General features: G+C 37.8%; 2 protein-coding genes across 9 annotated transcripts; one reads left to right on the top strand and one right to left on the bottom strand.

The window, feature by feature from the left end:
* The first annotated feature begins 13,867 nt into the window (after window positions 1-13,867).
* Window positions 13,868-15,950, top strand: LOC131001598 (probable serine/threonine-protein kinase PIX13). 2 transcript variants are annotated; one of them, XM_057928105.1, is made up of 5 exons: window positions 13,868-14,227; window positions 14,469-14,939; window positions 15,009-15,151; window positions 15,226-15,349; window positions 15,425-15,950. In XM_057928105.1, exons 1-5 carry the CDS (start codon window positions 14,143-14,145, stop codon window positions 15,790-15,792), a joined length of 1,191 nt encoding a protein of 396 aa, XP_057784088.1. In that variant the 5' UTR covers window positions 13,868-14,142; the 3' UTR covers window positions 15,793-15,950. The 2 variants fall into 2 exon arrangements, with proteins under 2 accessions (XP_057784088.1, XP_057784087.1); XM_057928104.1 differs by having other exon boundaries at window positions 13,888-14,227; window positions 15,226-15,950.
* Window positions 14,031-20,336, bottom strand: LOC131001557 (phosphoinositide phosphatase SAC6-like). 7 transcript variants are annotated; one of them, XM_057928015.1, is made up of 20 exons: window positions 20,059-20,329; window positions 19,907-19,994; window positions 19,704-19,827; window positions 19,535-19,626; window positions 19,322-19,379; window positions 19,174-19,230; window positions 19,062-19,095; window positions 18,884-18,964; window positions 18,541-18,647; window positions 18,223-18,303; window positions 18,028-18,105; window positions 17,769-17,839; window positions 17,408-17,518; window positions 17,174-17,273; window positions 16,955-17,063; window positions 16,793-16,865; window positions 16,624-16,717; window positions 16,451-16,543; window positions 16,313-16,379; window positions 14,031-16,125 (listed from the first exon to the last, which is right to left on the bottom strand). In XM_057928015.1, exons 1-20 carry the CDS (start codon window positions 20,207-20,209, stop codon window positions 15,989-15,991), a joined length of 1,806 nt encoding a protein of 601 aa, XP_057783998.1. In that variant the 5' UTR covers window positions 20,210-20,329; the 3' UTR covers window positions 14,031-15,988. The 7 variants fall into 7 exon arrangements, with proteins under 7 accessions (XP_057783998.1, XP_057783999.1, XP_057784002.1 ...); XM_057928016.1 differs by having other exon boundaries at window positions 17,408-17,506; XM_057928019.1 differs by having other exon boundaries at window positions 19,704-19,764; window positions 19,864-19,994; window positions 20,059-20,119.
* Window positions 20,337-21,069: the final 733 nt, after the last annotated feature.

The following is a 21,069-nucleotide window of genomic DNA, read 5'->3' as shown; positions in this document are numbered from 1 at the left end:
TTATTTATGTCTATGTATGAAACTATTTATTTATTTATATATTACGTGGAATACTCTATAATAATAATGACTAAATTAATTTTCATTATCAAATAATTTAAAATTATTTAATAACTATAATTATCATCATAATTATTTAATAACTCATCCCCTAAATCGCCGGCCGTCAGTGCACCCATCTTTCTGCCGTCGGTGCGCCGTCTGTCTCCAGCTCCAGCGAAATTGCTTCCAGCCACTCAGCTCCGACGCGGCGACGATACCCTCCCGCCGGTGCTCAATTCGCTCGCTGACGTCCACGCCATCACCTCTTGTTGCAATTTAAGTTTCCTGGTTTAAGATCAGTTTTGGTAACACTCCAAAGACCCCTCAAGCTGAGGAGTTCTCGTCTGAGTCCAGATGAAGTACGGGATTGAGCCTTCACAGCAGCAGCCAGCAGATCCGCAGCCCTGAGGTCTTTGCCGGACCGCCCTTGCCCACAGATCCGGCCACGCCCACCGCGCCGTGCCGCTCACCCGCGACCAATCGTCGCTGCTGTCACGTCGCTTTGTCCCAACCGAACGGGCAGTCAGTCCTTCCTCTTTTAAAGCTAAGTTCCACTTCCTTATCTCGGGTGATGTTCAGTTGATATGGATGCGAATTGAATTGAGCAATTGAGATAGCAAATTACCTTGAAAGTTTTCAAGCAGATGGGTTGTTCATGGGGGTGAACGTATTGTATAATAAATGAAATGAATTGAAGGTGCCATGTTGAAACGAATGGAGTAGATTTGAACTGAAATTAGCAAAGTTAAGGAAAGAGCTTACCTTACAGTTGTTTTTGTTTGATTGATGTATTGCTCGTTGTAGTTGATTACTTCCTAAAAACGGTGATAAACTCTACAATGGAGCCTAGAGAGAGGGAGAGAGAGTGGAGAGAGGTGAGAAGAAGAGGGATTGGTCCCAAACATGTCGAGAGAAAACCAGCAAGAAGCTGGAACCGGAGCAGTTTGAATGGAAGGAGAGATTGGAGTTCGAATGAACGTGAAGGCACTACAACCTTTTTCTTTAACAACATCCCAGAGGATTGCAGCATTGATTTTCTAAGACGTAAGTTCGAGACGGTTGCGAAGACGGTGGATGTATACTGCCCAAGGAAGAGAGATCTTTGGGGAAGACCGTTCGGCTTTGTTCGATTTGAAAAGGTGGAGAGGTCTGAGACTTTACTGGAGGACCTGAACAAACTTTGGATTGGCAGTTATAAGGTTAGAGTTTATAAGCCTAAATTCGAAAGGGATGATGAGAAGAGAAGGAATGAGCAGAATAGCGTCAAAGAAAAAAAGTTGAAACAGATACAGCAATGCACCATGAAGGTGTATAACAGACACGCAGGTGTATCGTTTAAGGAAGCTCTTACAGGTGCTAAAGATGATAAAGAACTTGATGACGAAACCTTACAGTTCCAGACGACGGAAGAAGACCTGGTTTGGCTTAATGGGGCTTTTACAGGTTACATTAAATCTGAGTTTCTCTGGGAGGAAGTTCGAGAGGAAATAAATAGTGAATGCGCAGGTTGTTTTAAGTTGAACTCCCTCGGTGGCAACATGGTCCTAATCCAAAGCAGCAACGAGCAGACGACCGAGGAAAATCTCAATAAGCTCAACGAATGGAGAGACTTCTGGTTGCAGTGGTGGAGGCCTTGGAAATCTGTGGATATCAACTATCAAAGAGTTGTCTGGACTAAATGGACCGGAGTCCCGCTACATGTTTGGAATTCCCGTTTCTTCAGTACGGCAAGCGCGAGGTTCGGGTTGCTTCTGAAAATTGAAGAAAAAACAAGAACGAAAGAGAGGCTGGACGCGGCTTATATACAGATGTCTACTGGGTTCAACTCTATTGGAAACATCATGAAATGTAAAATCGACGGTGCTTCGTTCCAAATCCGGGTGGAAGAAATGCCCGATAATTTCGTTTCCCCGGAGGAGGAGGAGTGGTCTTTGGACGAAGATGCTGACTCAGAATGTTCTTTACTAGATATCTCACAGTCTCCGGCGAAGGCTTCCATCGTCGAGTCGGAAACAGAGGACGGTGAAGGAAATGATTCGGTTACTCAAAAAAACGGCGTCTCAGAACTTGAGAGGAAGGTTGTGGAAACTAATGGCCCGTTCCCACATTACTCTGGCACAGATAAAGGGAGCCAAGTACAGATGGTTTCCTCCAAAGGGACTGATAAATCACCTTCAAATGAGCCAGAGAGTAGAGGTAGAGAGATCAGCGAAGGGAGTAGAAACGAGAAAGAGAAGGAATTTCAAAATGAACTTGAGGGGGAGGAATGCGATCCCTCGAGGGTATCAGATTCTCTCACTGCGGGGGTTGTTTATAAGAAAGGAACGGCGAACAGACGAGGAGGAGTTTCGAGGAAGAAAATTCATAAATCAAAAGCCACCGAAAATCAGCATCAAGTTTGGGGCAATTTCATTGCTGATATTGAATCAGAGGGTGAGATGGGCAAGAATGGAAGCGGTTCGCGATCTACTGAGGCGGATTGGGAGAAGTCGGACAGAGATGAAGATACAAGAACATGGCTCTTTGCCAAGACGCGGTCATGATCGAGCAATTAAAGGAGCAAAGAGCGAAGGCAGGAGATCCGAAGGTCGTGGGTGATATTGAAATAGGTTCTTAATGAATATTTTATCTTACAACATTAGAGGCTTGGGGAGTTCCATTAAACAGAGTGATATCGGAGAATTGGTTAGGAAAAATGCTTTAGATTTTTGTTTTGTTCAGGAAACCAAAATGGAAATTTTCTGTTCCCCAATGTGTGATAAGTGGTGGGGGATGAGTAATTTTGATTGGGCTGTGAGGGAGTCAGAAGGCAGATCGGGTGGAATACTATCGGTCTGGAACAAGGATAAGTTTGTGGCAACTAGTAAATGGAACGTGACGGGGGCTGTTATTGTTAATGGGATTTGGCTACAAGGAGGCCTGCATTGTTGTTTTGTTAATGTGTATGCGCTCATGGGAACCACCGAAAAGGAATCTTTGTGGGATACATTACAGCTTATTGCTCTTCAAAACAAAGACTCGTGCCTGTGTTTTCTTGGCGACTTCAACGCAGTGCGTGATTCGGGAGAAAGGGTGGGGAAAGGTGTTGTCTTTAATCAAGCAGATGCAAGGTCTTTTGACGCTTTTATTAGGCAAAGTAATCTGCTGGAAATCAGAACACAGGGAAGAAAGTTTACGTGGTATCAACCTGGTGGAGGATGCAAGAGCAAACTAGACAGATTTATGGTCAACGAGAAATGGATGCAGGAATGGCCGGAAACAGTCGGAAGGGGGCTTCAGAGATCAGTGTCGGACCATTGTCCGATCTTCCTGACTACAAAAACCAAGAACTGGGGACCCAAACCTTTTAGGTTCCTTAATTCTTGGCTCTCCCACCCAGATTTCTGCGCGTTGGTAAGGAAATCTTGGGATGAAGCTAAGATTGAAGGATGGAGTTGCTTTGTGTTCAAAGAGAAATTGAAATTGGTGAAGAGTGCGTTGAAAGAGTGGAATATGAGGATTTATGGCAACATTGAGCACGGCTTGACAGATCTTAAGGATGAACTTCAGGAGCTGGACATTTTTGATGACACCTTTGGTCTTGAGGAGAGTGAGACAATCAGGAGAAATGAATTACGAGCAAAGATTTTCCTTAAATCCAAAGAAAAATGTAGTCTTCTCCAACAAAAGGCGAAAGTCAAATGGGTCAAGGAGGGCGATCTGAATACTAGTTTTTATCACAAAGCAATTGTTGGGAGAAGAAAGAAGAATGAAATTGCAGGGCTTGATGTTGGGGGTTGCTGGATCGAGGATCCAAAGATCATTAAGGAGAACGTCAAAACGTTCTTCGAGAATCACTTCAAGAAGACGCCGCGCGTCTTACCTATGATACCGGGAGATTTCACTGCTCGGAAAATTTCTGCAGCAAATAATGCGGAGCTGATCAAACCTTTTTCAGAATCAGAAATTAAAGAGGCCATTTGGAGCTGTGACGGTGACAAGAGCCCGGGACCGAATGGCTTTAACCTCAAGTTCTGGAAAGCGTCATGGGAGATTATCAAGAAAGATTTTTTAAAGGTGATGACTGAATTTCACTCCAATGGCAAAATCCCTCGGGGATGTAACTCTTCATTCATCGTTCTCATTCCTAAAAAAGAAGGAGCTTGCTCACTTGAGGAGTTTAGGCCTATTTCACTTATTTGTAGCCTCTACAAAGTCATTGCGAAGGTTTTGGCGAATAGGATGAAACAGGTCATGGATTCAGTTATTTCGGATAATCAGAGTGCCTTCATTGGCGGCCGTTACATCCTAGATGGGGTGGTGGTTCTAAATGAAGCAATCGCGGAGGCTTCTAAGAAGAGAAAGGGGAGGATTATCTTCAAGGTGGATTTCGCGAAAGCCTATGACTCCGTTGAGTGGGATTTCTTGGATTTAATGCTTGAAAGAATGGATTTTGAGCCATTATGGAGGAAATGGATCCGAGGTTGTATCTCCTCGGCGACGACGAATATTTTGGTAAATGGATCTCCATCTGGTGAGGTGTGTTTAGAAAGAGGATTACGGCAGGGGGATCCGCTTTCCCCGTTTCTCTTTCTTGTTGCAGCAGAGGGGCTCCACTCTTTGATTACGAGAGCTGTTGAGAAGGAGCTGATTAAGCCGGTAAAGGTAGGAAATGATGACATTTCAATTCCGCACCTCCAATACGCCGATGACACGGTCTTCTTGATGGAGGATGATGAAAGAAATGCAGTGGCAGTTAAAATGATTCTCAGAGTGTTCCAGCTACTATCAGGGCTTGCCGTCAATTTCAAAAAATGCTGTCTCTTCGGAGTTGGGGTCGAGGAGGATACGATCGAGAGGATGGCGGCTGTTTTGGGTTGTGATGTGGGCTCCTTACCTTTCAATTACCTCGGTATTAAAGTGGGCAGCAAGGGCAAAAAGGTTGCTGATTGGAAATACTTGGTTGAGAAGGTGAGAAAGAAAATCGATTCGTGGAAAAATGGGAAGTTCTCTCTCGCGGGCCGTGTGACCTTGGTGAAGGCTGTGCTTCAATCCATACCGATTTATCAGCTCTCTTTTACCTATTTACCAAAATCAATTGTGAGTTCTCTAAATGCTTTACTTGGTAATTTTCTGTGGGGAGGGGGTGCTAGTAAAAGTGCGATTGCTTGGGTGAAGTGGAAGGTGCTTTGTGCTTCAAAAGATGAAGGAGGCTTGGGGCTTAAAAATATTGAGTGGTTTAATCAGACACTAGTCGTTAAATGGTTGTGGCGGTACCTTACTGGAAGGGACATGCTTTGGGCAAAAATTGTTAGGTCCATTTATGGTGAGGTTGAGTGGGGAGAGACAGGTATGGAAAACGCGGGGAAAGGTAGATTTAGAGATGGGTGGTGGCCGAAGATCGTTTCTGCGGTGGGAGGGGCGAACAATTTTTGGTTTGTTCAAAATTTGAAGCCAAAGGTGGGGGATGGGAAGACCTTTAAATTCTGGACTCAGTGGTGGGTTGGTCAAAAGCCGTTGAAGTTTACTTTTCCTAGACTTTTTCAGTTGAGTGCGAATAAAGAAGCTGCAATCTGTGAAGTTGGGGAATGGACTGATACTGGATGGTGTTGGGATTTAAGGTGGAGAAGAGAGCTGTTTGAGAGAGAGAGGGAAGGAGTTTCGGAGCTGCTTAGCCTTGTTTCTGGTACTAATCTGTGTGCAGGTAACAAGGACGGATGGACATGGAATGGCGACACTGGGAGAGGCTTTACAACCAAGTTCGCTTATGAAGCTATTAAAGATCAAGCAAACGAGACTACGGAGGCGGTGGAGGAAACTGATACGAGTACGAAGGTGTGGAAGATCCCTATTCCAAACAAAGTCAAGCTTACCGCATGGAGAATTTTGAAGAACAGAATTCCGACGTGTGACAACCTCTTGAGAAGAAATGTGATGTTGTGTGAAGTCGAGGTGGGATGTAACGCCTGTTTTCATCGGCAGGAATCCACGAACCACGTGTTTATCCACTGTCCAAAGACCTCAAAGGTATGGGAAGCAATCTTTCAATGGCTCGGAGTTAGCATGGCGCAGCCATATGACGTGCCCTCGCACTTTCAGTTCTTTACTAGTTTGAGTGGCCGGAAAAGAAATAAGAAGCTCTTGATGGCTCTTTGGTGTTGTACTACTTGGCTTATTTGGAAAATGCGGAATGAGAGTAGATTTGAGAACAAAAGATGGGAGAGTGCAAACTTGTTTGGAGAAATCAAAGCTAGAGTGTGGAGTTGGGGTAGAATTTTTGGTTTTGTTAATGATGGAGTTGGGTTTCATAGGTGGATGTCGAATGATGAATCCCCGATGATTTTGTAATCTTCTTGGTACTACTGGTGCCTTTTCGTTCTATAATATTTACTTTCCTTATCAAAAAAAAAAAATCATACTACATAGTTGAAAATTACGTTTTTAAATTTCGGACTTTATTGAGTAATTGAAATTTACATTTTTAAATTTCGGATTTTATTGAGTAATTGAAATTTATTTTTAAACTATATTTTGCACTTATTTATATTTTGATTGTGTTTGATATTTATATTTATTTATTTAAAATATTATTTAATTTCGATTTTGCCATGCATCGCACGGATGAGTTTACTAGTTATTATAAAATTTAAAGTATAACACTTGATAATTAAGTACTAATGATATAAACTATAGGGTTAATTGCCCATAAATACACAAACTTTCACCAAATTCTGGAATTGCACACCAACTTTAAAATCTTCTCTACAATACATCATCTTTCCTTTTTTTCTGATTTTTCCCACGACCACAAAATCCCCAATTGAAAAAATGACGTGGCGATCGGAAATCCACGTAGACACGTTGGACGTCAGAGGAAAACGACGTAGTTTTAACCAAAGGTCCAAAACGACGTCGTTTTGTTAAAATCAACTTATTTCTTGTTTTGTTTTCCCTATTCACGTTTTTCAGCCCTAAATTACAATTTCCACCCAGACGAGAATCTCCACCATTTGAGGGCGGAGAGTTCTCGACCGTTTGAGCGCGCGAACTTCTCCTCTCCCGTCTGTTCTGATTGTTGGGCTTCAAGTTCTAATTCAATTCGTGAATCTCCACCGTTTAGGTTGACGTCAATTTCTGTTTTTGTATAAGACGACGTCAATCCTGAATATGGGAGATAGCTTTTGCTAGAATTTCATTTTAATTTTCTTGTGCTGTCACTCTGAGATCGTCAAAAGCATCACCAGTTGAATGATTTGTAGCCTTAATATTCTTTTGCTTGAATTTCTTTTGCTTTTGCTTGAACTTTCAATATGGGAATTTGCTTTTGCTTTTGCTGAATTTTGATTTAGTCCTGCCAAGCCAAATGATGCTACATTTGAATTGAACTGTATGGGAACTCTGATTTGAATTTTGATTAGTCCTGCCAAGCCAAATGATCACCCAAATGACGACGTAGAAGAATGGAAGGAAATCCATTAGAAATTTGAAGAATAAAGGCTTGAGTTTCGTAGAAGAATGGAAGGGAAAAATCAGAACACTAGGGCACGAGTTTTTTAATCTGCAAATAAATTGTTTAGTACTCCAAAAACGACGTCGTTTTGAAGTTAGGTGACACGTCATTTTCCAGGTGTTCTGACGTGATTATGTGTTAATTTCCGATCGCCACGTCATTTTTCCAAGATTTTAAAGTTGGTGTGCAATTCCAGAATTTGGTGAAAGTTTGTGTATTTAGGGGCAATTAACCCTAAACTATACAACATATAAAATAAATATATATTATTCAGTATAGAATCACACATAAATATTTTTTGAAGAGGAAAAGCACACATAAAATTATGAGGCATTAGAGTTACTATTTCGTATTAAAAGTACGTAGTTAGGATTTTCGGAAAATTGTAGTATCACGAAAACAACACACACAAAAAAGTCTACATCTTTTTGCTACTAAAAGAAAAAGCTAGTCTAGTTTTCACACTAACATTCCAAAAAAAAAAAAAAAAAATCATAAGAGTCAAGTCAAAGGGTATTCTTGTGAGGACAGAGATAATCGAAGAGAAGTTTGACGTGTCGGATTAAATCGAGTGAAATTGTAATAAGGGAACATTGACGACTTTTTATTTTCTTGTTTTATAATAATAAAGAAAGAAAGACGAGTGATTGAAGAAATACATGTCCATATTACTTTTGGACCATTCCCATGCACCCCAACTTATTAACTACTCTTCACTTAGTTAACGAAATTAAATTGTTATTTGAAATTAATGTTGGACTTTTAAATCTCGTGTTTTGCATGTCTTCCCAATGTCCCAATTGTTTTTAAATGACAAGAATCATTCGTTTCATGCACTAATTAATTCTTCCATTATAAGTTAATAATTTTGCACGAGTCAACCCTAGTCCCTCAGAGAGAGATAGAGAGATCGAAAGGGACCCAAATAATAATAACGAGGATTACCGGCGAAATTCAACGGATATCACCCTACGTCGTGATTTCTAATATTATGATAGTATATGAAATAGTTTTTATATAAACTATTTCTTTAATTAATTAATTAAATTAGACTGATGGTGCATTTTAGATTAATACTATCAAATAGTTTTTATATAAATTATTTCTTTAATTAATTAATTAAATTAGACTGATGGTGCATTTTAAATTATATTAATCGTAATCACTTTCGTTAATTAAATATTAATTTTTGGTTGGGATATAGAAATATCTTGTTATATCAGTTTTTGTTTGATGAAGTTTTATGAAAAGTTAATATATAGTTGTAAAAGTATATATATAAATTTGACGGTGGTGGATCGATGTGCCTGATTTGTTGTTAATTCATAAGAAGAAATTTCAAATTACAATTAAAATAAAGATGAAAGATCGTTCCATTTATCTAAAATTTAATAAATTCAAAGTGTTCCCTAATTTTCAATCTTCTAAGTTGCGAGGAAAAAATGTGAACAAAAATTTTCTGAATTTAAATATAAGTTCAACATTGGCCAGAATTTATGTCACACCACAATAATTAAGAATCAAATGCAAGTAATTAAAATAATAGTACGCAAAAGTTCTAACGAGGAATCAGTCCTGTGCATATTACCTCAGGATTATAAAGTTTCTCATTAATTAGAGAATGAAAAATTATAACTTTCGTATATAAGTAAAAATTGCAATGCTCATAGTTCACACGTCATAAAACATTAGCTATAAATATGCTTTTATTGATGTAATAGATCACTTTACTAGAAAATTAACAAAAAAAAAAAAATGCGTTGGAAAAATTATAAATTTTTGATGTTATACCAAAATATCTCTATGCTGATGATATCCTTGCTAATGTAACCTTTTATTGCAACTCAATTGTTAAAGAGCGTGCTTTTTTTGTTTATAGGATGTCAGTATAAAGATAGAAGTGCAAAATGACTGGATTCAAATTGCATTGCTGAAAAACATTGTTATGCTGAAAGGCTGATCGTGCTGAAGTTGATCTCAGTTAACCATGCCGATGTTGAGATTGTTAAGGAAAGCAGAATCTATGCCACACCATCCCTAATCAACATCAACTAAAGGAAAATCAATCTACTGATACTACACATAAAGTTCTGTATTTATTGCGGATCCTATAGAATCTGGAATTCAAGTCAGCGCAACTACGAGGAAAATCATAATGTCAATATCTTACCTTGTACTATGAACTAATGATGTCCCATGGAGCAAACAGGAAGAATTTCAAAGACACCAACTACCAAAGATTGAAGACGTTATCTCCAACAGAATTATTTTATCTGAGGAGTATAAATACTCCGCAACCTCCACTGAATGAACTACTAGAAACGCTACACAATCAAACTCTCAATCTCTTTGTGTAAAGACTCAACATATTTCCAAAGAAGGGAATCCAAACATGGTTACAAGCTATCTTTCAGAATTTCTAAACAACTTCTTCCAAAGTCAGCATACAAACATTCCCTTATTTTCTAGATGATTTTCATAGTAATCTTAAACCTAGATATTGAACATGCTAATTCTAATCAATTGTTCTTCATTATAACAGTGTGTTCATTAGTTGGAATTCTACCCTTCAAACCCATCACTTATTGTAAAAGATAGGTGTTAGTGTTAGAATGAAATCAGTTAGTAAGCTACAAGTTCGTAATATGAAAACTGAAGATTGTATTCGGGTGTAATTGGGGACATTGCTTTAACAGTCACAGCCGCGTAACCTGTGAGTCTAAGGAATCTGACTGATCAGTTAACTTGCATCTTTAAAACGAGGAATCTGTAGTTAGTGGATTCTCTTGTAAATTAAACTAGGACCATGTACGTAGGAGGAATTTTTTGAACCACATAAAACTTGCTGAGTACTTTACTTTCTGCATTTGATTTATTGTTTCAAATTGCAGATTAACCATAAATAGGATTCTCTCAGTATCAGCTGAACATATATATTTCAGCACACATACTTGCTCAGCTGACTCAAGTTGCCGACTTTACTGAAAACGGACTAAGTCGAAAAGTTAACTTAAAAGATTTTGACTAAATGAGTAATTTAACTGCTACATTCCGCACACATTAGTTATTGGTCCAAGTGATCAGCTTACAAGCAGTCAGTAGAATTACTAAGTAGCACTAAGTTTAACAGGCTTATCTGAATTGTTGATCAGCTTACACCTTGGTCAATTGAACTGAATCAATCTAGCTGATTCATAATTAGCGAAACCTATTTTAGAACAAATACTTTGTTAAGCAATGAAAAAGTTTGCAACGAATGTATTTCACTCCCCCTCCATACATAGTACGCTATTGGTATTAAAGCTGAGGTTCTCTATATCTGATTATCAGGTATGCTTGAACTGCAAATTCAAAATCTCTTCAAATGATATTTGAATTCATCCTTTAGTGCATACATATAATAGATCATTTTACATGTTCTCTTTTTTTTGTGCACTGTAGAAAACTACAAGCTATGAAAGCTCGGGATGAAGAATCATTTGACGACTCAACACAACATAATATTTTTAATGTATACAAATGATATTTTGTAATGATACTTTTTATAAAATCAAATAATATTTTCTATGAAATAAATGGTATATTATAAATGACACTTTTAATACACGCAAATGATACTTTTAATAACAGAAAATGATACTTTGAATGTGTGCAAATGATACTTCGTAAATGATTATTTTTTATAAAAACAAATGATATATACAAATGTACTTTTAATAACAAGAAATGATACATTTAATGCAAGCAATTAAAACTTTTGAATGGGCCGAAAAATTATACTTCACAAATTGATACATTACAAATAACACTCTTAATAATAGAGAATGATACTTTAATGTATACAAACAATACTAGTAAATGATATTTTTTTTATAAAATCAAATGATACTTTGTATAAAAATAAATGATATATTATAAATGACACTTTTAATAAAAGAAATTTGTACGTTTAATGCATACTAATGATACTTTCGAATGAGCCGAAAAATGATACATTATAAACTATGTTGCATAGGTACGGAGGTGCGGATGCGGGGCCGGTACGATACGAGTATGGGGATACGGGTTTTTAAAAATTATAGGGTGCGATTCGGCAATGATAAATCTAATTATTAAAATTTTATGATATATAATGCTTATAAAATATATACTACAATTTAAATTTTATTAAATTAATTATATGTAATTTACATTTTATTTTACCCAAAAGTTAAGCATTTTCAATTAAATAAGTTAATTGAGCAACAATATAACGATTCAAATATTATTAGTCCAATATATAAGTCATAACTGAAAATAAAATTATCAAAATAACCATGTGTAGGCCTTTCGTGTACGAGATAAGTGAATTTCGCCTATGGAATTTCCGAATTCGGTTTATTTTTATAAATTATTTTAAAACATACGTCACATGGCGAATCGGGTGCGAATCCGAAGAGAATCCGAGAGAATCGCACCCTAAAAGAATCCGATTCGCCGTACATGCTAATTTTTGAAGAATCCGTGCATCATAAATTACAAATGTCATTTTTAATAACAGAAAATCATACTTTTATATATGCAAATGATATTTCTTAATTGATATTTTTTGTAAAATCAAATGATATTTTGTATGAACATTACAAATGATATTTTTAATACATGCAAATGATATTTTTTATAAAAATAAATGATACAATACAAATGACACTTTTAATGCATGCAAGATGATACTTTTAATAATAGAGTATGATACTTCGTAAATGATACTTCCTCTGTCTCATAAGAGTGTGCATTACTTTTGATGACACGAGTTTTAATAAAATGTTAGATGAGTGTATTGAGAGTTGAAAAAATGATTCACTTTATTATAAAATAAGGAGTTAGTGGTGGGGTAGTATCCAAAAATGGCAAATGCACATTTTTGTGGGACATCTCAAAATAGAAATAAGGGCACACTGGGCCACTCAAAATAGAAAGAGTCTCATTATAGTGGAACGGAAAGAGTACATTACAAATGACATTTTTAATGCATGATACTTTTGAATGAGGCTGAGAAAGGCGTGAATAGAAAAGATTAAAAAATAAAAATTAATAAAATTGATAATAAAAAAAAAACGGTCCAAGTAAATCGGACTGGTCTGAAGAAAAAAATTATCTCACAACTGCATATGAAATTCGAAGACAAAACGTGAGTTCGAACTAACTGAATTAAATGATTAATTAGAAATTATTACCAGCCAATATATTATGGTAGAACCAATTGTACATAAATAAGCGGCAGAAAAATTAAATGATGACAGCCAGGCCACTACTGTCTTTGACATATTCCAGAAGGTTTTATCTTATAGAATAAAAGGGAAATTGAAACAGTCAACGCACATAATTCTTTTATCTTGGGGAGTCTTAAATTTTTAAACTTTGTATGATGATTTAAATATTAAATACTCGATCACTATAACAACACACATATAAAAAGTATTATATTAAAGAAAAATCGATGGAAAAGGGAAAAAATGCAGTAAAAAAGATTATTACCTAACGATTAGGGATGGCAACGGGCCGAATCTGGATCGGGTCTGGCCAATACCAGATCCGTTTTCATATACTAGATTCAGATCCAGATTCAGATCCATGGATCTGAAAATTTTGGATCCAGATCCAGATCCGTCAGATCCGCGGGTCTACGGGTCCAGATCCATGGATCTACTATTTTTAAATTAAATTAAAAAAATTTCACAAAATCAACAACATCAAATTTCCATCATGAAAAATATAACACAAAATACTTTTATCTAATTACTTTTAGTTTTTATTCTTTTTAATATAATTTATTTATTTTTAATTTAGTTAATATTATTAGTAAACTAAATATAAAATATAAAAATATATATATAAAATAAAACGGATCCACGGGTCGGATCTGGGCCGGATCCGGATCTAAAATTTTAAGATCCAGATCCAGATCCGTTTTCAAAATTGAGATCCAGATCCAGATCCGTCGGGTCCAAAAAATTGAAATTCGGATCCATAAAAACGGATCTGGATCCACGGATCTTGGATCTGAACCGGGTCCAAGATCCATTGCCATCCCTACTAACATGTGTATATAGAGTTTAAAAAAAAATCACGTGACGTAGTTCATTTAGTTATATTACATAGTTGGTTCAAAAAAAAATAATTACTATATATTACAGAGTTTATACTAACTTGTAAAGAAAACTCCATAGGTTGGCGCGAAGCCAACGGAAGTTCGGTCGGCAGCACAAATACAGTCATTTTTGAAAAGTTCCTAAAAAAGAAAAGATAGTAATGCCGCGTATAAAATATATATATATATAAAATAAATAAAATCAGGAAGAAATTCACCATTCCTGCATTAATCAGTGAATCATAGAAACAACATCGACATTTCCTAATTATTTAGACTAATTTCAAAAGTCCAACACTAATTCCCATCCACACCCATCTTATAGTTGCGCTCTCTCTATATATACATAAAAATCTAATCTTTTTGGTCCTCTTTATTCAAAATCTATCATTCTTGCAACCAATATTAGTCTTAATTTCCTTATTTGCTAAAGAATTACTTAGTAATTGAAGTGTTGTGGGCGTGGAAGTGAATTTCTCAAATGGGAAATTGCTTTCGATCTCAGCTAGCTGCGGATCCCAGCCCTATTCCTGCTATTAATAATTCCAGTGGACAATCCACTCAAGGTTTAAATATGCTCGTTACTAGTTCTGGGCCGTTGAGAATTTTGTTGGGAGTTTTCAATTTTGGGTAAAAGAGGGGGGAAATGGAAACTTTGTTACTTTTGTTGCTTCCCTAAATTAGATTCTTGTTTTTTAGCTGTTTCTGGCCAAGTGTTGATGTGGGATTCCGTTTTCCTGTGTGATTCGATTTGTGTGAATGAATTGGTGTTTGTGTGTTGACTTTGAATAATTTGTGTGTTTGTAGCGACTTGGCCTAATCACAGCAATGGCGGAACGAGCTCTGCGACGGACAGCAGCAGCAGAGGGCTTAGCCAGATTTCAAATGGTGCGAGTGATGAAGGTGTTGTTGGGGGAGAAATATTGGCGACTCCAAATGTAAAAGTGTATAATTTTGGTGATTTGAAGAGTGCGACGAGGGGTTTCAAGAGTGACATGGTGTTGGGTGTGGGAGGTTTTGGGACAGTTTACAAGGGATGGGTGGATGAGATAACACTCCTCCCAACGCGACACGGCACGGGGATGCTGGTTGCCATCAAGAAGCTCAACCAGGAAAGCACCCAAGGCTTTGATGAATGGCAGGCAGAAGTCGACTTTCTAGGCAGGCTTTCACATCCCAACTTGGTCAAGCTCTTGGGATACTGTTTGGATGATCAAGAGCTGTTGCTTGTTTACGAGTTCATGCCAAGGGGGAGCCTCGAAAACCATCTCTTCAGAAGTAAGAATCTGCTTTCTATCTTAACAAACTCTAAATCCCACAACTCTGATATTCAAATCGGAAATGCAGGAAACGCTGCAACCGAGCCTTTATCGTGGGACATACGCCTCAAAATAGCCATCGGAGCAGCACGAGGCCTCGCCTTTCTGCACTCTTCTGAGAAGCAAGTCATCTACAGAGACTTCAAGGCCTCCAACATTCTGCTGGATGGGGTGAGTTTCTTCTTCTTTAACTCCATTTCTTGTGGTAATTTTGGTTGCATGATGACCTGTGCTGGCGTTTCTAGAGTTACAGCGCGAAAATATCTGATTTCGGGCTAGCAAAACTGGGGCCTGCTGCAGGGAATACTCATGTAACGACTCGAATCATGGGCACCCACGGCTACGCTGCGCCCGAGTACATTGCGACGGGTGAGTGGCGCTGCATTTCATCTCACCACTTATTTATCATCACATCACAATGTGATATATGTGTATACCAAACAGGGCATCTGTATGTGAAGAGTGATGTGTACGGCTTTGGGGTGGTGCTGCTGGAGATGATGACCGGGCTGAGAGCGCACGACACCAGGCGGCCCACCGGGCAGCATAACCTGGTCGATTGGTTGAAACCCGATCTCTCCCATCGCCGCAGGCTCAAAACAATCATGGATAGTCGGATGGAAGGGCAGTACTCGTCCAAGGCCTCCTTTGAGGCCGCCAAGCTCACGCTTAGATGCTTGGAACCCGAGCCCAGGAAGCGCCCTTCCATGGAGGAGGTCGTCGTGGTCTTGGAACAGATTGCAGCCATGAGTGCGTCGCACCGCCCGCCCAGGTCTCATCGCAACGCCGCCGGTGGGGGACCTGGAAGATGACCACCATTTCTGGGATGCTTGTTTCACATCTTTGTACCATTTTCAGTGTATCATATATAGTGTTTTGGATTTCTTTGTTAGATTTTGTAAGATTGAATTTTATTTGTAAAACTATAGACCAAAATTGAGATTGAGGAAATGAAGAAATATTGCAATTACATGATTATTAAGAGAAAAAAAAAAAAAAAAAAGTTAGTCAAAGCCGAGGTCGGTTGAGGCGGGGACGGTCGCAGAAGAAGGGAGCATTGGCCTTGACAAGCATGGCTACAAGGTAACTCATGCCTCCCCACATCATCGAAATAATTATGTTCCAAGGGTCATGCTCATCTACAACTGCAAAACAAAACATCATCACTCATTTCATTCACATATACTCCCCCAAATTATTTTGGGGAATGAAAAGTTGGCAAATTTTAGTACTAGTATTGAAAAACAAAACAAGGGGCGAATTTGGTAGTTTCGCATAATCTTGAAATAGGACACACTTAATCGAAGATGGAGAGAGTATCCGTGAGCTAACCTCGTATTAGTGAAAGCATTGCGTAAAAAATCCCACTCAGGATCGCCGAAAAAGCCATTGGAAACGACTGCCAAAAATGAAACAAAATATGAGATGAAATTTGCAAAAATGGTTGATTTATGTTAGTTAGAGACTCACAGCCATGGCCTCAACGCTACCATTCCTCATGGCAGGAGTCACCACCAGCCAACCAGATGCACTAAAATGGCCGTGCAATAGATCAATTGCATCCTTCACCAAACCCACCACTAAATTATATTCTAAATTTACATTTATTTAATTATTATGAGGAGTGCAACCAAGGAACAAACCTGCTTGGTACCGTCGCAGAAGTTGTTCAAGTAGTAACGCACAAGAGAAATCCAACCATCTTTCACAATGCCACAAAACGTTCTCTTGCCAAATCTGGTGATGTTTAATGAATTTGGGTTAAGTTCTAGATGATTTAAATAGTAAGGAATGATTTGATTAAATTTTTACCTGACAAAATCGCCTTTGAGAGCAGGAGTACCAGTGTACTGAATACTAATGTCATCACCATGATTAGCCCACACTAAACAAAAGAGTAACGACGAGATTAAGCAGTAATATCATTGACTAATATATGTGTGTATGTATAAAAGCATATATTTATATACTCACAATTCTTGAAGCATTCATCCAACTGTGGATGCATTCTTATGGTTTCATCAATATGAAAAACACCAAGCCTTCGAAGTTGAGATTCCAACGTTTTACGAGCAATCATGCTCTGCACAAAATGAGGAAAAAAGAACTTAATGATATTACTCAAGATATAGATATATATAGAGTCGATATACTAAGTACCTAAAAATAGTATTTCTTTTATAAAAAAAATACCTGAGTGACATTAGTACGGTCCAAACAGTCAATGCAATTTGTCCTTACAACTCCAATTTGCTTCTCAACTTTCTCCCCCTTATCATTTAATAAAAAATACCTATAGAATCCAACACAATTGACAAAAATCTATCCAAATAATTGCAACATTTCAAGAAACCCATTTAGAAAAACTCAATATTTCGTAACACAAAAAAGTGGAGAAAGCTTTATATTATGAGCTAGAAATGTCACCTGTTCTTGTATAGAAATATCTCGATTTGATAATAAAGAATGGAAAGCCACTCAATGTACAATTCTCCGCAGATTTTATGAAAGTCGAAGTGCCTATATCTGTGCAAAATACTGTACAAGTAAAATTGAGTCCTACTGAATTTACAGCAAAATCAATATTTGAAAATATATAAAACACATTAATTAATTAATTAGACAAGGGCTCCTAAAAAAAACTAAAAAAAAAAAAAAAAAATAGACAAGGGTCCGAGTCAAATAGCAATGATTTGAAGCACTTCTTTTTACACTATTTCGGAAAATTATGAGATTTTTAGAGCAAATGCATCTACTAAAGACATGCAGCATAATTCAAACCACATACCTCACTTTCTCACTAGCAATATGTTGCATTGCGAAGCCAAATTGTTCACATAGACGTCCCTCATCTCCGTGCTATTAAATAAAATTGACATGAACAATATCATTGAAATATTGTGATTAAAGATTTTACAATTAAAGGAAAAAATGTACTTACTCTTACATCACTTAACTGGATCTCTGGTAATCTAACTTTTTTCCCCCTTAAATGCAAATAGAAATGAGATTTTCATAGTATAAATTGATGGATATACTATACTTACTTTGTTGACAAGATTAACAGCTAAAACATTTCCATATTTCTTATTCAGGTCCTGGAAGTGTTTTTCTACCACATGAGGCTGTAAAGATGTTATGTAATTAATCAGCCAAAATAAAATAATAATAAAACAAATAAAAATGATAGTAAACTATATGTTGGAATTGAGGTTCTTTGAAAAGATCAAAAAACGACTCACTTCGATATCCATGATGAAGAACTTAGGTTTGTACGTCAAATCAACAATTTGATCCCAGAGTAAAGGAATTGACCCTCGAACCTATAACAACAAATTAACAAGTCAAAGATATTTTTTTAATTTTTCTTTGTGCATTAATTTGACATTCTTCATTTCAAATGGATGATAGAATTCTCCAAAATAAGCATTTTTCTCTTCTCAAATGCAATCTAAAACATTTCCAGGCGCATGCTTATAACTTATTCTGGTAACATGATTCGTGTTAAGTACTTGCAGGCTAGAGATGCTAAGAATGAATGTTTAAACACCATTACTTACCTGGATAAATGATGCAATGTGCCCATTCAATTGTATGATTTGTTCGGTTTCTATGAAATTCGCAACAAAACCATCAGAATCAGCTCCTCTCGTCCACATCCGAGTGCCTTCAGAAATATTCAAAATGAGAACCCACTGGAATAGCAAGATAGAACAAAAGTTACTTATCAAATTCTCTGTATTTTCATAGTATCAAGTCACTCATATATTAGTTCATTAATCCATTTTCAAATAACTGCAACACATTGTAGTTTCTTAATGCAGAAAATAACACATATGCGCACTAAATTATATTGAAATGAATCTGTATCATGAACTTGTTCCATTGATGAGCAGGGCCTACCGGTTCTTCTGTTGCATCTGCGTGCAATCAGTGTGACATCAAGAATGTTTTCTCCGAGTGCATACTGAAAGCTCTTGAAACCTGATCACTAGTTAAGGCTTAACTAGATATGCTACAAAAGTTGGGACTATATTCATCATCAAATTTTCAAGAGCACCGTGTAAAATTAAAAGGATATTCCCTTGCATAACAGGAAGCAAGTATGGATCAAGCTGCACAACTACCACAGAAAATCAGGCACTACAAATCTGTCATTGTTGTGGAAAGAGTGGCTCAGCCCGAAAACTCACCTTGTTATCTATTAGCAATTCAGACATGTAGCTATTCCAGAGAAATCGAGGATCGGCCTGTGCAACAAATACAATGAAACAACACAGCCTTCTTTTACCACATTGTGATTTAATGCTCAAAAAAATGGATGTCAAGAAAACTACTTACTTGTCTCCATAGAGGAAGCAATTTTGATTCCTCACTCAAATCATGCAGTCTTTGAAGGCTGGAAATGATAGATTGTTAAGAACATTTGCCTACATTACATCCATTATTTTCTCTTGTTGTTACACCGACTACAAAACTACTTTGCCTTCCTTTATTGAAGGAGATTTGAAACTGCCATGCACAAGAAGTGTTGAAGAAACAAGTTTTTATTACCTCAATGTTAAATTGACTTCGTAGGAGAAATAAAGACCGGGAGTGGTCTCTGCAATGTATAGCAACTGGGAGAATTCTCTCTCCATCCTATTCTGCACAAAAGAAGCCACACTCTTTTATTTGTGATATTTTGTATTGAAAAAAGAAAGAGAAAGCTAGATCATTATACGTGTTCTTCAGGGGCATGCTTGAGAGAGAGATCGCAAGGAAAAATCTTCATGGAGGAGATTCTGAAGATGGGTTTATCCACATAAGTTCCCGCGCTTTCGCGTTCCGTTATCACTAGCAAATAACTCCCTAAAAACCCCCAAATTTAACAATTGATTTACCTAATCAATTGATGTGATTAGAGTAGCAAGTGGTGGTGTAAACATGCCTGCAAAGAGCTTCAGAGTCCCAACCACTCCGAAGATGGTCCAGATTTTTGGAGCGCGATGAGAACTCAACTGCGGTAGCTCGTCTGGGCACACCAATTAATTAAGGATATGAAAGAGAGAGATGAGATGAGATGAATTAGATTATACCGATGATAGAGAAAGAGCCATTGTAGCGGCTGATGGCGAGAAAGGGAGCGGAGGAGCCATCGCTGGGCTCCACCAGATATTGCTCTGGGAATTCCCACAGCCGCATTCTATTATACACCTTCTGCACCACCGGATCAGCCTTCTCCATCATTATTCTTATATTTTTTCCCAAATCTAATTACTTTGATTCCGAAACCAAATGAAGAATGAGTTTTGTGAGTGAATGGAGTCCCGCTCTCTCTCTCTCTCTCTCTCTCTAAACTGCAATAACTGAAATATGACACAATTCTCGCGGCACGACTTTGCCATGTTCCGCCACGTGTTCAGATGATTATAGTATACTCCCTCCGTCCCCACGAAGCATGACCCAATTTCATTTTTAGTTTGTCCCACGAAGCTTGACCTGTTTCTAAAAATGGTAAAAAATTTACTCTTTATTCACATTTTCATTTTTTCACCTACCACACTTAACACACAAAATACCAATTTCTTAATTTCCGTGCCGAAAAAAAAATGAGTCATGCTTCATGGGACGGAGGGAGTATATTTTAGGGTTAAATGAAAGTAATATCATAAACTTAAATCAAATTCCAAATTTAACACGATTTTTAAAAGTTCCAATTAATATGACAAATTTTGCCCCGTGTATAATTTTAATGTCGTTTTTTTCCCCCCAAATTGAATCCTACGTGTCAATGACGTGGCTTGCCGGCGCGTTTTGCTAGCTGGATTCTGCTCCTCTCCTTCAACACCCCTTCCTCTTTCGGCCGACGAGCTCCTCTCCTCCTCCAACACCCCTTTCTCTTTCTGCCGGCGAGCGCCTCTCCTCCTCCAAGCACGACACACAGCTTGCGTCGCCGACTCCCCCTTCACGACCTCCGGCGACGACACAGCTCAAGCTATGTCTCTGCCCTTCGCGACCTCCGGCGACGACATCGACTGTCGCTGCCCTTTTCCCTTAAACCCTAGATCCCCAACGTCAATCACCTAAACCGCAGCCACCCAACCACA

Source organism: Salvia miltiorrhiza, chromosome 8, assembly GCF_028751815.1.
Source record: "Salvia miltiorrhiza cultivar Shanhuang (shh) chromosome 8, IMPLAD_Smil_shh, whole genome shotgun sequence".
NCBI lineage: Eukaryota > Viridiplantae > Streptophyta > Magnoliopsida > Lamiales > Lamiaceae > Salvia > Salvia miltiorrhiza.
Note: the sequence above shows the minus strand (reverse complement) of the source record. Positions and strands in the feature narration are given on the sequence as shown.

Bases quoted from the DNA above. Each gene is read 5' to 3' on its own strand.
- LOC131001598 (XM_057928104.1), top strand. From the start codon at position 14,143: ATGGGAAATTGCTTTCGATCTCAGCTAGCTGCGGATCCCAGCCCTATT. The intron at 14,940-15,008 runs GTAAGAATCTGC...TCGGAAATGCAG, and splicing joins CGAAAACCATCTCTTCAGAA to GAAACGCTGCAACCGAGCCT. The intron at 15,152-15,225 runs GTGAGTTTCTTC...TGGCGTTTCTAG, and splicing joins CCAACATTCTGCTGGATGGG to AGTTACAGCGCGAAAATATC.
- LOC131001557 (XM_057928015.1), bottom strand. From the start codon at position 20,209: ATGATGGAGAAGGCTGATCCGGTGGTGCAGAAGGTGTATAATAGAATG. The intron at 19,380-19,534 runs GTAATAAAAACT...TATCATTTCCAG, and splicing joins GAAGTCAATTTAACATTGAG to CCTTCAAAGACTGCATGATT. The intron at 18,304-18,540 runs GTAAGTAATGGT...TTGTTGTTATAG, and splicing joins ACATTGCATCATTTATCCAG to GTTCGAGGGTCAATTCCTTT.